Source organism: Gobius niger (assembly GCF_951799975.1).
Source record: "Gobius niger genome assembly, chromosome: 13".
In the NCBI taxonomy this organism is placed as follows: Eukaryota; Metazoa; Chordata; class Actinopteri; order Gobiiformes; family Gobiidae; genus Gobius; species Gobius niger.
The window spans coordinates 18728629-18742550 of NC_136864.1; the positions used below are offsets into that span (position 1 = coordinate 18728629).

Sequence of the window (13922 nt, forward strand, 5' to 3'; positions counted from 1 at the left end):
GTTACAAAACCAGGTTGTGTGGATGTGAAGTCGCCTAAAGCAACACAGATAAATACTACCTGTACATACTCTTCACTCCTAATATTGCCTCCGGAGGGCAACAGAAAAGAACACGAGCTTAGTAAATAAGGCATCTAAAAGGCAAGCGGCACAAAGGAAGTCCGCTAGAGTGAAGTCATAGTGTTAGCAAGAGTAGAATGGACTGTTCCCTTTGAGAAATGTATGTGCAAGGAAGATGTAGGTTGTGAAGTTTAGATAGGAGATCTGTAAGGATGTTAAAAAAATACAAACTCCCAGCGCAAAGAGGTGGTATTTACTGCTGAGATTCTGACAGATTTTAAATTTGGGTCCATAATTTATCATTGTTGCAAGAAGCAAGGTCTAAATCTTTAACGTTGAAAACTTTGGTCATGCGGAGAGATGTCGAGGTTTAGTTCCATTTCAGGATTGTTTTAATAGTAATAATAGTAATCTCACGACCTTCCTTTAGTATGAATTAAATTACAATCTATTCTCCTCTTCATAACACTATGGTAGAAACTGCAGTCACTGTCACCTGCCAGTCAATACTGAAGCTTTGCAACCATGCTACATTCCATTGTTCAGTCAAATGAAATCACAACACTACGCTCCAGCATGACCCAACCCTGAACCTCAAAATCTCTTTTTCACAATTAAAGTACATCATCATCATTATCATCATCATCATCATCATTACAAACATTCTAACATTGGAATCAACACTGTACAGAATTTACACTATAATACATGTATCATATATACTGTACTTTATGCGACTGTTGGTCCAACAGGGTACCAGAGAAACTCAAAGCGAGTTCAGTGCTAGTGACGCAGTGCACACAAAACATTGTATTGTACCTTGTAAAGCGGGAGAAAACCAAAACCGGAAACTGCTATTTGTTTTGAAAAATTACAACCATTGTAGTCAGGCAGAGTACTAGGCTCTCAAAAACACTTTTAGATCCAGCTTTCAAATTCAGCCTGCAGGTTGTAAGGTTGATTACAACTACTCATCTAGTATTTGCAGAACGGTATGCTGACCGGCCTTGTACCTTGTGAAAGCTGTGGGAACTGTTGGATGATGCATGAATGGTAGTTTTGAGGGATACTGTACATGGCAACACACTGAAAAAACAGCTACACGTTCTTAACAGTGTCAACTCTAACGTGACCATTTTGTATCACCTTTTCACAACACTTAAACTCTCTTGTTACACCTGAAAGATAGAAACACCCGCACTGGCAAATTCCCTGCAACATAATACATACATCTTTTTTATACACAGGAGTTCGGGGATTTACCGCTATGTATAACTGTGGAAGAGTAGTGCTAGCAATTTTATTTGCACCCCTGATCTAGTTTCTATAAGGAAGTGTCCAGAAGAGCAGCCACTGGGAATGGGAAGCCCTTGTCCTTGTCAAATCCACTAAACAAATCATTCTGGAGCTGCACCCCACTCTACCTCCGAAGGTCCTGTGTCCCCAGTACTCAACACATTCATCGTTCAGAAACTCGCCTCCTTCCCAAGCTATCTGTACCCAGAGAGCAATGTCGGGGGGCCTATACATGTAATAGGTAATAACTCTTGTCACGCTTATAAACTTCACCACCAATACAAACGTTAGGTCCATTTCTAGCTTGTGAGACACACAGCCCATATAAACACATATCTACACGTAGTACATATGGTCTGGTCTGTTCAACTCCAAAAGTGAGAACTCAAAATAACAGCAGGGGCCAACTGTACACCTCACAGACAGTGATCAATGTAGTCTTTTACATATTTTTGTATTTGCTTTTGTTAAAAATCTTCTGCAAAAGTGGATATGAAGTGAAATAGAAGGACATACAGTAAAAGCCATGTTGCTGAGCAAGTGTCTCTCTGATGCTTCAGAACGGTGTCTTGAGTGCTAAAGCCGGTAGTGCTATTGCGGAGCAAGTGTCAATGGTGGAACTGCAGGAGGGAGAAGGTGAAGGAGTCAAGCGTCCATGTTGGCTCCGAAGTGGTGTGTCTCTAAATCAATGGTGGCCCCAGTTCAGAGTATCCATCACAGCTCTGTTTCAGCGGGGTACTCTTCACAGGAGCCTCCGTTTAGGCTCTGTCCCACTGTGTTTTTATGGAAACTGTTATACTTGAACATGTGTCCCCGACGCCTGCAGGCTCTGCACACTGGACAGGATCTTCTTCTGATGGCCCGCCAGAGTCACGCCCATCTTTGACAACTCACTGAAAAGAACAAACAAAAAAATTCAATAATGGTGACAAATATTGAAATGACAACAAAAGAAAGCTTTTGTCCTTCCACTCACCTCACGCTGATGTAGAGGATTGCATCTAAGCTGACATATCCTGCACTAGAGAAGTTCTCCTTGTACTGGCCCATCTTGATGGCCTCCAACCACTCGTCCACTGTGCTCACACTGAACTCTGGAGTGGTCGGGTCCTCCCTGCTGGAAACAACGCACTTCAGTCAAGCCCAGACATAGAAGGGTAATTTGTGTTTCTTTGTGTGGAACATAGAATTGGTACAAGTTAATGTCAGGTCAATGTCTGGAACACTGGGGGGCTTGGCAGCGGTCTTTTAGTTTCGCATTGTATATAATTACAGGCTCATTGACTCAAATCCTCTTCAACAGATTGAAAACAACTTGTATACTGACCACACTGAGCTGTTGGCCAGGTCTCGGAGGCTGGCTGGGTTTCTGATGAGTTTGTCCAGGATTGTGACGATCTGTCCAAACTTTGGCCTCTCACTGCGCCCCTTCTCCCAGCAGTCCAACATGAGCTGATGTAGCACCACTGGGCAGTCCATTGGAGCGGGAAGGCGGTACCCCTCATCTATTGCTTTTATCACCTAGCAAGATAAAGCAGTGTTATAACCAATGATTTACTACAGTATGTAAATCAACACTGTATAAATGCATGAGGTAACTCACATCCTGATTGGACATCTCCCAGTAGGGTCTTTCTCCATATGAAAGCACCTCCCACATGACTATGCCGTAGCTCCACACATCACTGGCTGAGGTGAATTTCCTGTAGGCGATGGCTTCAGGGGCCGTCCATCTGATGGGAATCTTTCCTCCCTGTAGATAGACACAAGCTGTCAGAGCATGCTCGACTTTTCTGTTAAATAGGTGGATTACTATGCCGGCATGCTTTCAATTATTCTTTTATAAAAGCACATACACACAAATCAAATCGATTTACTCAACAATTCTAGTAGCAAAAAAAAAAAAGTTAACACATAGTTAGAGGTGGCTCAGTTATTATATTGAAACCTTCATAAAAACTAAGAATTTTTTGTTTTTCCTTTATTGTTGTTTCACATGTTCTCAACTCTTTCACTTTTGTTTTTGGATGTATTATTATTTTTTAAACACTATAATGAAAATACAGTATCTATGATTATATTTCAACGGCCTGCTATGCAAAGAAATAGTAATAATTAAAACGCATTGCACAGGCTTGAAAGAAGAAAATGTTAATTATAAAGTGATAGGAGTGCAGTGAGATTACACAGCAACTTTACAAACCAGCGCACTCAATAGGGAGGCTTACCCTGGCCTACTGCTTTTGTCTTGCCCGCGGCTTTCTTCTCCTAGCATTACTCTTATTAACCTTTCCCGCTGCTCAACCCCCGCCTTTGTTGCCGATGCGCAGATCAAAAAGGATTCTATAAAGCTCGCTGTATGGTCTCAACAGGCAACACAATACAGGCCCCTTTCCATCTAAAGTGGCTTTTTGTCTGACAGGCTCGCACACAACAACACACGCACACGCCGTGTTGTCACTGTACCTATAGGGCTTGCTTTTTAACATGCCGCGGCCCACTCTGCAGCACCCAGCGCGGCCTGAGTCTGCCTGCTCAAAGTCAAATAAAAGACAAAGTTGTCAAGTTGCTCAACGCTGTACTTCCATCACCCCCAGTCCACCACTGCCCATTCTTCTCTCTGTAGCGACGCTGGCTTGAATCCTCCCCTGGCTTTTTCCTATTCATCCCAGGATCTTATTTGATATCCTCTGTCTCTTCCCCATCTCCACCTCACCCCCACAGCGCCTGCAGCTCTCCATCTAGGTCTCCTGACATCAGCCTGTATATGTGTGTGTGTGTGTGTGCGCGCGTGCGATTGCAATAGAGCAGTCAGCGCTTGATACACTCGTCCCAGGGCAATGCTAATGCCATATTAAAAATAACATCCCCAACACTTCCTATGAATATGAATAATGCCAACTCCTCGTGGGCATTTTAGATGAGTTACTCCGCTGTGGTTTAACTCACTGACGTTTGAGTTTCAGCGCGGGGATACTGATATTACCAAAGACTTTTCCATAATACAATAGGCCAGTGGGGGAGGAGGCAGAATTTCAATACTTTCTAGCATTATGAAAGGGCTTTAGTTTTCAATATAAGGCATGCGGTTCTGGAGAGTGTTCTAGTTTTTTCTTGTGGAGGAGCATAGAGTTTTGTTCAACTTAACTTTTTTTGCTACTTCTTTCACAAAACCAATTGACCTTTTAGTCATTAAATCTTTCTAAAATGTATATTGTTATTTATTTTTCTGTAATTGCAATGCAATCTCATGCGTGGGGGGTGTGTAGCGACATTTTTTTTCCCTGTATTGGGACTTCACTGTACCACCGGTATTAATGATGTTCATGCATGATATAAAAGACTAGGCTAAAGGCTAGACCAGCTTTTAAAACAAAATCAACAGAACAATGTTTTTTTTCTTTCTTTTTTTTCAGTTCCACTGTGATACTTTTTAACAGTACCCAGTGCTACCTTTACATCCTTCTCACTTCAATAAACAAATGCAATATCTTCAGCTACGCTTCCCTGCACTCTTCAGTCTTTTCATTATTCACATTTCTAAGCCCTACAACATGCACTGTTTAAAGGAAAATTCTACCTGAACACATTCAATCGAATATAAAGCAGCCGTGGTTTGAGATGGATTTGCATGAGGAGTTTTTTTGAACAATGCCAGCTGAGTCTTACCCTGGTGGTATAGGCTGCCTCCGGGTCGTCTTCCAGAACTCGACTGAGGCCGAAGTCAGACACTTTACACACCAGGTTACTGTTGACCAGGATGTTGCGCGCGGCCAGGTCTCTGTGAACGTAGCTCATGTCTGACAGGTACTTCATCCCCGAGGCGATGCCGCGCAGCATGCCCACCAGCTGGATCACCGTGAACTGACCATCGTGTTTCTGCACAAAAAGAGAACGGCCAGTCAGTGCATTGGATTAGAGTAAAATAAACAATGACCTTTAACAGTGATATTTTAGATTACAAAGTGACATTTTAAAGCTTTAAATCAAACATTTTAATGAGATCGTGGTATTTTCATTTTCATTGTGCAAATTCATCTTCAATTGTAAACATGAATATCTTGCAGCTGAGTTTGTTAGCCAACTATACAACAGAAGTGTGAAGCCCACCAAAAAATGATATTCTAAATTCTGCCTGTTTTTTATTCTTCAGACCTCCAAGCAGTAACAGGCAACATGATGAATTTCTCCAACACAAGATGGAGCATGAATCTGAAAGAAACCCACATGTGTAGAATTGGTTCTAGGCTAAACTTTCCTTTCAGCTCCTGCCTGCGTTGCCCGCTGCGCTCACTAGACCTCAGATTCGAGTTGGCAGAGAGAGTAGCGTTTGTCTGATCAATGACTGCCCGCCTCATCTTCTCCTGCCAATTATTTCAGCCCCGGGCCAACGGTCTCTGTTAAAAAGCCATCCATGTTATCAGTCACCCTCTCTCTTTTATATATCATCTCTGCTACACTCTGTTCATTCATCTTTGTCTTTGATTTGCTCTTTCTTTCTTTCTGTCTGTACGGGCGCCTCTCCTCCCGTCCTGGACAGTCGCTCTCACTGGGCAGCTGTGGAGTAAGTTAATTAGCCCGTGGTTTTTGTGAGATGCTGATTGATTGGACTGTCTAACAAACCTAGAGACTTCCTCTATCAATCTGCCCACCACGCCGGACTGCCAGGAAGGAGAGGGGAGAGAGGGGGAGGTAGGGGTAGAGCGGAGACAAGAGCAGGGCACCAAGGTCCAACAAGGTGATGAGTAAAGCTCATGACGGAATATGTTTTTTCTATTCTAGGTTTTTAGCTTTACTGTCAATTAAAGTATGTCACCACCTGGATTTAACTAATTGATTTGATCTGGGGTTGCTATAGTTGGTCAGGTCTAGGTTCAGCAACACTAAGTGCCCAAAGAAGATTCTCTAAATGCTATTTCATCTGAAATTGCAACATCCCCTTGGTTCCACTCATGTATATTACCAGTTTGCCCATGGTAAATGTTTTTATTTATTCCATTGTACAAGTCTGCACTTATTCATTTTATTATGAATTTCATATTAATGTGCACTAATTGTTGTTTTTGTTCGTCTCTGTCATACATGTTGTCAGCAGCATCTGCAGTATGTGCCCAGTACAAATTTCCCCAAGAGGGACATTCATTCAATGAGATCAGCTGACTACCTGAACATCCTGAATGACCAGGTAATTCCATCAATGGATTTCTTCTTCAGTTTAATCAAATATTAGAGCGTGTGACCTTTTTTTTTGGCAACTTTTTATTTTGGTCATGCAGTGTATGTGGAATATGAGGGTCTGCCAACTTAATGGATCAATTAACATGATAAACAATTAAGCTGATAAACAAAAAAGCCTTTTGCAACATTTTAGCCTTGTAGTGAACTCAATACAAGTTTATTGTAAAGTTCTCCGTAGGTTTTGCTGTCTTCATAATTTGTGCTTTTAGAAAATGTTCAGACAATGCATTATTACATTATATTGCACCATGAGATCTGAGCAGGGTCAGAAGGCTTGTCGCACATTAGTGTTTTGTTATTTCTGTGGGACGGCTGCTTAATAAACAGTGTGTCTAATTAAAGACACATATGGTGGGCAGTAGCGCTGACTGGCTGTAAAACTATGAACTGTTTCCATAATTATATTGAGCCACTGCGCTCTCTTTACGAGTAATTTTACTATGCTAACACACACACCTCTCGCGTGTGGCTGTGTATCTCAACACTACATTCTTTGGCTGTTTTCATCTGTCAGAATTCATTTTATTTTGCCTCAGTGCTGCTGATGGGATTGGTGCCTGTTTAGCGCCGGGGCTATCATCACCGGCTTAATAGCATTGCAGTGATTTTACTGGCAGACAAACAACGCTGAATATGAATCAGGGTGACTTGCAAAACACCAGGGCAAAGTTGTAAAAAAAAAAAGAAATGATTATTATTTGAGAATAAAGACAGTCAAAAGAATAGGCAGACATAACTATCAAAGCCTTCATCATCGTGAAGTAAGGCATGATCTTATCTTATAGTCTGTCTTGAAGCTCTCTGATCAGCCAGACTTGAAGGACTAATTCCTTTCAACACATCAATTCTGTTAATGGCGTATTGAGCGACAGTCTCCTCTAACTCCAGTCATTTTGTCGATTTCAATAACACAGAAATACCTTCTTTGGACGTTCACCTCCACAGTATCCAATGTCTGACTTTTGGTATTGAATCTAACAAGTTTAGACTATATAAATAAGTGTCTTTCCATTAAAGCAGAACTAAGTAACTCATGCCCCTAGAGGCCATAAGTACCACTGCATTTGTCATAGCATGTTGCGTTTTTTTACTCATTCATTATCCATGATAATGTACATTGTGCTACAACCCAACTACACAATGAGATCATTTTTTTAACTCAAACTTGGCTGTAAATACTGTTTAAGTGGGGCTAGCCCGCAGTTAGCTTTGCACGTTAGCCTGTTAGCTTCTTCTTTGTGATTCCATTAGTGTGTATTGGTGGCTCCGACCCGGTGGCAGGGAAGTTGAAATTATAGCAATTCTGGCCAGAGACACCAGGTGGAGATGAAAGACCCCCAATCATCCCATCAACACTTGTATTACCCCCCAGAGGGACTACGAAAAGGATTTGTTAAGGTAAACAAGCTACTTAGTATTGCTTTAAGTGAAAGAAACGTGTGTGCTACCTCGACCAAAAAGTGTGTCAGAGCATTACTTGTAATTTGTTTGCAGAATAAAGCTATACCTAAAATAAGCCACCTATAGCCGCTTTACTCTTGAAAATCCTCAAATATTAATGGTTCAACTGTTGGGCATGAGAAGATAGGGCAGAAGTCAAGCTTGTAAATTGTAGTAGAATTCATAAGCAAGTTATAAGGTTGCAGTTTGAGATATACAGTATATTTTATTGATGCTGTTTTGTGCCGAGCTGAACATATCTTGATCTTTTTTCTTTCCCATAACTAGATACCTCCTCTACTTTTAAGACGTCAAATAAAACCTCCAATTTCCCCTCCTTTTTACAGTTGGAACACCATTTTCCTCATGGCTTTTGTCCACCGACCCCCCCCCCCCCCCCCCCCCCCCCACCACTCCCCAAACCCTTAACCTTGCCTCCAATGTCATCTCCGTGTTGCTCCCGGCTCCGGTTAGGAGAATCCACACTCACCTTGAGAAACGTGTCCAGTGACCCATTCTCCATGAACTCGGTGATGATCATGACCGGCTTACCTGTGGAAGATCACAACAACTTTGTTATTAACATTATCGATAGAGTTTACAAGCAGCAACTATAAATCCACGAGGCCAGGCCAGTCTGCGCAGCTGCTGTCTGTGTCTCCCTTGGGATAACTAGCATGTCGTCATCAGTCACTTTGACAGCTTCTAATCAGCCCCTGCCATAAACGCCACGAGATAATTAGAATGGACCGAGCCACACCAGTGTGCATGTGTGTGCGTGTGCATGGGGCCCTCCAGAGATCTCATGAATACTAATCAGCCGCTAGGGGGGGTTAGCGAGGGGTTGGGGGGTGTTGTGGTTTCTTTGCACCTGTTTGTGTTGACTGACAGCCACCTTGTACTCTCCAGCATCTGGCAGGGCTTACAAATGATGATAACAAAATACCTGGTCACATGTGTAGCCACGGTAAGAGAGGGAACCATCCCCCCGCGAGGGACGAGACAAAATGGGTAAGAGTGGTAACAAATGACGGTGCGCGCGTGTCAGAGGGGAGCTGGTAGAGACATAGATGGTGACAAACGTGATGAATTGGTTGCAGTTGCACAATCGCACCGCAGAGATGCTCAAAAGGGGGAAGCTTTATTGGGACATTAAAGGACCAAACAGCGCGCCAGGATTCCCTTGAGTGCAACATTTTGAGCAAGAATTGGGTGATGGTGCACTTAATTTGCCATTCGAATGCAATCATCTCATGGGATTGAGCGAAGTGTTGTGTCATTGCTGGCAAAACAGGTAAAATATAAACTCCATCTGTGAATTACTGCTATTAGGGTCTGTAAAATGAGAATCTAAAAGAGTTAAATGTGTACAGAGAGGAATTGGATCAAACTTCCTCTATGCATATTGCTTGCATTGTGTTCAGATGTTGATTGGCAAGCGTTGATTGTTGAAAAGCTTGACTAAGTGCAACACGACAGTTCTTGTGTTGAATTATTTGAAGTTCTGCATCATTGGCAGAACTCTCGATTTGAAGTAAGTGCTCCAATGCATGACACAAAAATCCACCACCCACATCTTAACAGTCTGGTCTTTTTTTTCTTCTTCTTCTTCTAATGTTAAGACTTTTGGCCATAGTGTCCGCAGGTATCCAGAAAACAAACTCAAATCGGTGAGCTCTGGTCGGAGTCTTGTCATTGGAAAGACACAACAACAGCTCTGAGGTCTACAGAGAGATTGTGGGTAAAGACGGCAATACATCAGCCTAAATGAATTCACTATCTCCCACAGCACACGTACAACAGTGGGGGTCAGGCGCACACACACAGGGGCCCGATCTCCGAAAGCTGGTGTCGCCTGTGACAGTAACATTAGTCTCAGGGATAAAAGTGAAAGAGAATTGGATTTTCTTGTGCTGCGGGTGAGGACTGCTGCTGCATTTATCTCCACACGAGGCTCTGTGTGCCGTGGATCTGCAGGCGGTGTGTGTGGGACAGACAGAGGCGGCCGGTGGGCAGGGAGTTGTTTTTGTTGTGAGGATCTTCCACGGCACGCGAGAGATGCGTTCGTCTTTTTAAAGCAGGCGATAGAATCTGTGTTTTAAGGCTCTAAGAAATTGTCTGTGTAAGCTCTCAGTCATCCAGCGGGTTCTCATTGTAGTATAAGTTATCATAGTTGTTGACTGGACCAGGTTGCTTGAAAATTGGACATTTTACCTCTCGCCTTCACGTACATCTTTTTTCAGTGGCTAGTAGTAAATAATCACATGAGATGAGAAGTGTAACGTTTGCAATGACATCTCAATTAACCCGGTCCACCTGCAAGTTTGAAAACTTCCATGACACAGTTATACATTATTTTACATACACTGAAATGTATTTCAGCCAGCTGAGGTGGCTCGGGCATCTGTTTCGGATGCCTCCTGGTCGCCTCCCGCGGGAGGTGTTCCAGGCATGTCCTAGTGGGACAAGGCCTCGTGGAAGACCCAGGACACGGTGGTGGGACTATGTCTCCGAGCTGGCCTGGTGTCGCCTCGGGGTCCCCCCAGAACAGCTGGAGGAAGTGTGTGTGGATCGGGAAGTTTGGGCATCTCTGCTGAGACTGCTGCCCCCGCGACCCGGCCCCGGATAAAGCGGAAGAAAATGGATGGATGGATGGATGGATGAAATGTATTGGTGTGATATTTGCCCCAATTTCGGCAGTCTGATTTATAATGAATTAAACGCTTAAAGCAGTGCTAAGTAACTCTCCACCGGTCCGGTGGCAGTCAAGTTGCAATTGTGGTTTTCTGGCCAAAGACACCAGGGGGAGATGAAAGTCATCCCATTAACACTTGTATTACCTCCAGAGAGACTACGAAAAGGATTTATTATGGTAAACAAGTTACTTAGTAATGCTTTAAACTGAGTATCCACGACTATAGAAAAGTCCTTCTGCGCTTTACTCAATTGCTTTCTTGTATTATGTAGGTTTCTTTCACCAAGTTTGTTGACATATCCAGTAAAATGGTTTGAGGGATTTTTTCATGCTCCACATAGAAAGCCATTCTATCCAGAGAGTATGTGTTTATCTTGAACATGGACAGGGCAATCTAAACATCATATTGGGCACTGTAGACAGCCCTGAAATGGAAACCATGTTTAAAAAACAGCCACTGAAAACCAATTACATGTCTGAGCATGTTGTTGCTACATGAGTGTAGCAGTGTAGACTCTTGTGTGTTGCGTGTACTCCATGTGTGAATAGGATATAGCCTCGAATCCCAGGTTGTGGGAAGCAAAAGTCAAGAAAGACTCTCTATGAAAACCATTCATGGCCTTGTCTCTTATTGGAGAGCCCTGCAAACCTCCCATGTACTAACTGACACACCGTTTGTCCTATCGCAAGGCCATCCCCTGGACACCTGCCATGCAGAATTATTCCCGCAACACTGAAAGATAACAGATGCTGCCAATATAGGCCACCCCACACACATGCACGCCACATCTTAACTTGTTCTGTCCCTTTGTATCGAGCGCATAATAACCCGCACAAACACACTCGCTGGCTGCTATACACGGACTGCACAGCAGGCTCCATCACGTGGTGTATACATTTCAAACGCAGTAAACAGCTACGGAGAAGCCACTTAGAATTCCCACCACAAAACAAGTGCTCCTCGATTTCTCCCTGAAAGCAAGTAATTAACTAATCCCATTCGTATTCATTCAAATTTATTGCATTACATCGCCTTCAGAAATAACAGTAACACCGCGCGTAAAAAAAAAATATAGCTCCATGGGAATGGATGTGTGCGCAGATTGGCTATTGATGTTGTGCCAGGTGGAGTGTGTTATGGAATAGATCAGAGAGGAGTTTGTGACTTTTTTTTTTCTTCTTTTTCTTCAAACGGCTCTTCATTAGGTCGAACTGAAAGTGTTGTGGATCTTTCGTGGCTTGAAAATAAGTCTACACGGTAAAGCTGCTAAACGGCATTATGGGAGTGTGTTATGGGTGTCTGTTTGTTTGTGGGCGTGTTGGTGTGAAGCGGTAGGGACTGTACACAACACAGGACAATCATATTATGAGCGGCTATCTGTGGGGGCAGCATTACCGCGTTATTGAATAAGGCGGCCCGAGGTACAAATGAGAAAATGAAATAACTGCTTTATTGATTAATGCTAAGAGTCCGGACTAAATGATACAATGCTTTTAACACGGGGCAGATCTTCGGTTGGAGGAAGTGGCATGCGTTGGGAACACACGGACAGAAACTCAATAACCTTATCTCCCTCGCGCACACCCCCCCCCTGCTCCTCATCTCCTCCGCTCATCTCCTCACGTTTGTCTCCTCGCCCGTGCCTCCTCAGGTCCTTCCACACCATGAATCTCCTCAGACTCATTTGTTCTTGACTCCTTCCCTCATTTCCTCCCCTCTTGTATCCTATCTCATCTATCCTCAATCCTTGCCGCCCCCATCATCCCACAACCTTTTACCCCTCTATTGTCTTGACTTCCAATCTCGGCATGCACGTTCAGAATCACTCCTATTACAGCCAGACAACATAATAGCTTTTTCCAATATCCTCCACGGCACAATTTTGAGATATCTAATTGCATTATTTTTTTTCCAGCATTTTCTTGAAACTAGACTTTTTCGGGGGATAAGTTGTAAAAATCAAGAATGAAAGTTCGCGGCGCACTGAATTAATTAATACTTGGGAGACGACTGAGAAATTGAGAGCTAAATTATTGCAATAATCACAAGAGTGCATGAGGAGGTCTAGACTTTCTGTTTTTTTGGCCAGTTTCATACATGATATCGTAACGGCTGATGGAGACAGTAAATTCCGTTTTTTTTTTTTTTTTTTAGAAATTTCAAGCGATCTGCTGCTCCCCAAGACTTGGACTGAGAAGTTTTGTCCTGAAAGCGCGTCTAGTGTAGAAGTATTTTGTCATGTTTTAATTCAGAAAAAAAAAAAAACTGTGTGTCTTCTCTCCACCCACCCCGCTTGGCTCCTCTCCCTTCTCTGCCCTTCTCCCAGTCTTTACTCCCCCATTGTCTCAACTGTTCAATCTCCACATCTGCATGCGCGCTCCTTGTACATCACTCTGACAAGCAACACTATTGTTCTTGGGACAAAGACACGCAGTTAGAACTAATGACTACTTTCTTGCCAGCTCGGATAAAACTGAATGGGGAAGTGCGCGCGAGCATCTTTTTACCCTGATTTAACAACACCTTCGATGGGTGTTTGGAAGCGTGCGGCTGCGGGTAATTGAGGTTTTTTTAAATGAGCCGATAGCTGCCGCGGTTGCATAAAGGACCTATGTGGAGAATGTGGGATGGGGTAGATGAAGCAGAGATACGAGCGGGTGGGGGTAGCGGCGCGACAGAATCAAAAAAAAAAGAAAAAGAAAAAAAAAGATATATTTTTTCTGCTTTCCTGCATGTGGGGTTGTAATTAGCATGACAATAGCGACAATCAGGTGACAGACAGCAGAGAAATTTATTGGAATGGCACGCGGCAGGGGCCTCTTAAAGTGCAAGCGCGCTCGATGCTCCCCTCGCACAAATGTCGGCGTAAATAAACCTAGGAGCTCCCTAACCCTGTCACCGCCACTTTTCAACACATTTTCTGAACAATTATGAAGCACCTAGAAGTGCCATTGTCAACACTTCTGCCTTTGATATGCTAATGACCATCAGCCGGATGTACTGAGACATGCATTCAGTATCTTTTTCTTTATATTAAACTCTAACGCAAAGACCAACACCCAAAAAAAAAAACTGTACAATTTGGACGAAGAAGTTTTCATTTCCAACCAATTAAAAGATAGAAGTATAACCTGACAATGTGCAACCCTAATCTGAGCACATCACCGTGGACGAGTGCTCCTCGGTGGTAAT

General features: G+C 43.1%; 1 protein-coding gene across 2 annotated transcripts in view; it reads right to left on the reverse strand.

Moving 5' to 3' along the window:
- Window positions 1-459: 459 nt before the first annotated feature.
- The window catches only part of LOC306972204 (ephrin type-A receptor 3-like), an 86460-nt gene continuing 72997 nt past the window's right edge, over window positions 460-13922 (reverse strand). Inside the window, exons 14-19 of one of the 2 annotated variants that reach the window (XM_079568748.1) lie at window positions 8525-8586; window positions 5026-5235; window positions 2960-3109; window positions 2684-2877; window positions 2333-2470; window positions 460-2249 (exon numbers count right to left, since the gene is read on the reverse strand). In XM_079568748.1, coding sequence (XP_079424874.1) covers window positions 2150-2249; window positions 2333-2470; window positions 2684-2877; window positions 2960-3109; window positions 5026-5235; window positions 8525-8586 — 854 coding nt within the window. In that variant the 3' untranslated portion in view covers window positions 460-2149. Of the gene's footprint in view, window positions 2250-2332; window positions 2474-2683; window positions 2878-2959; window positions 3110-5025; window positions 5236-8524; window positions 8587-13922 lie in introns of both variants that reach the window. The other variant, XM_079568747.1, reaches the window with a different exon arrangement.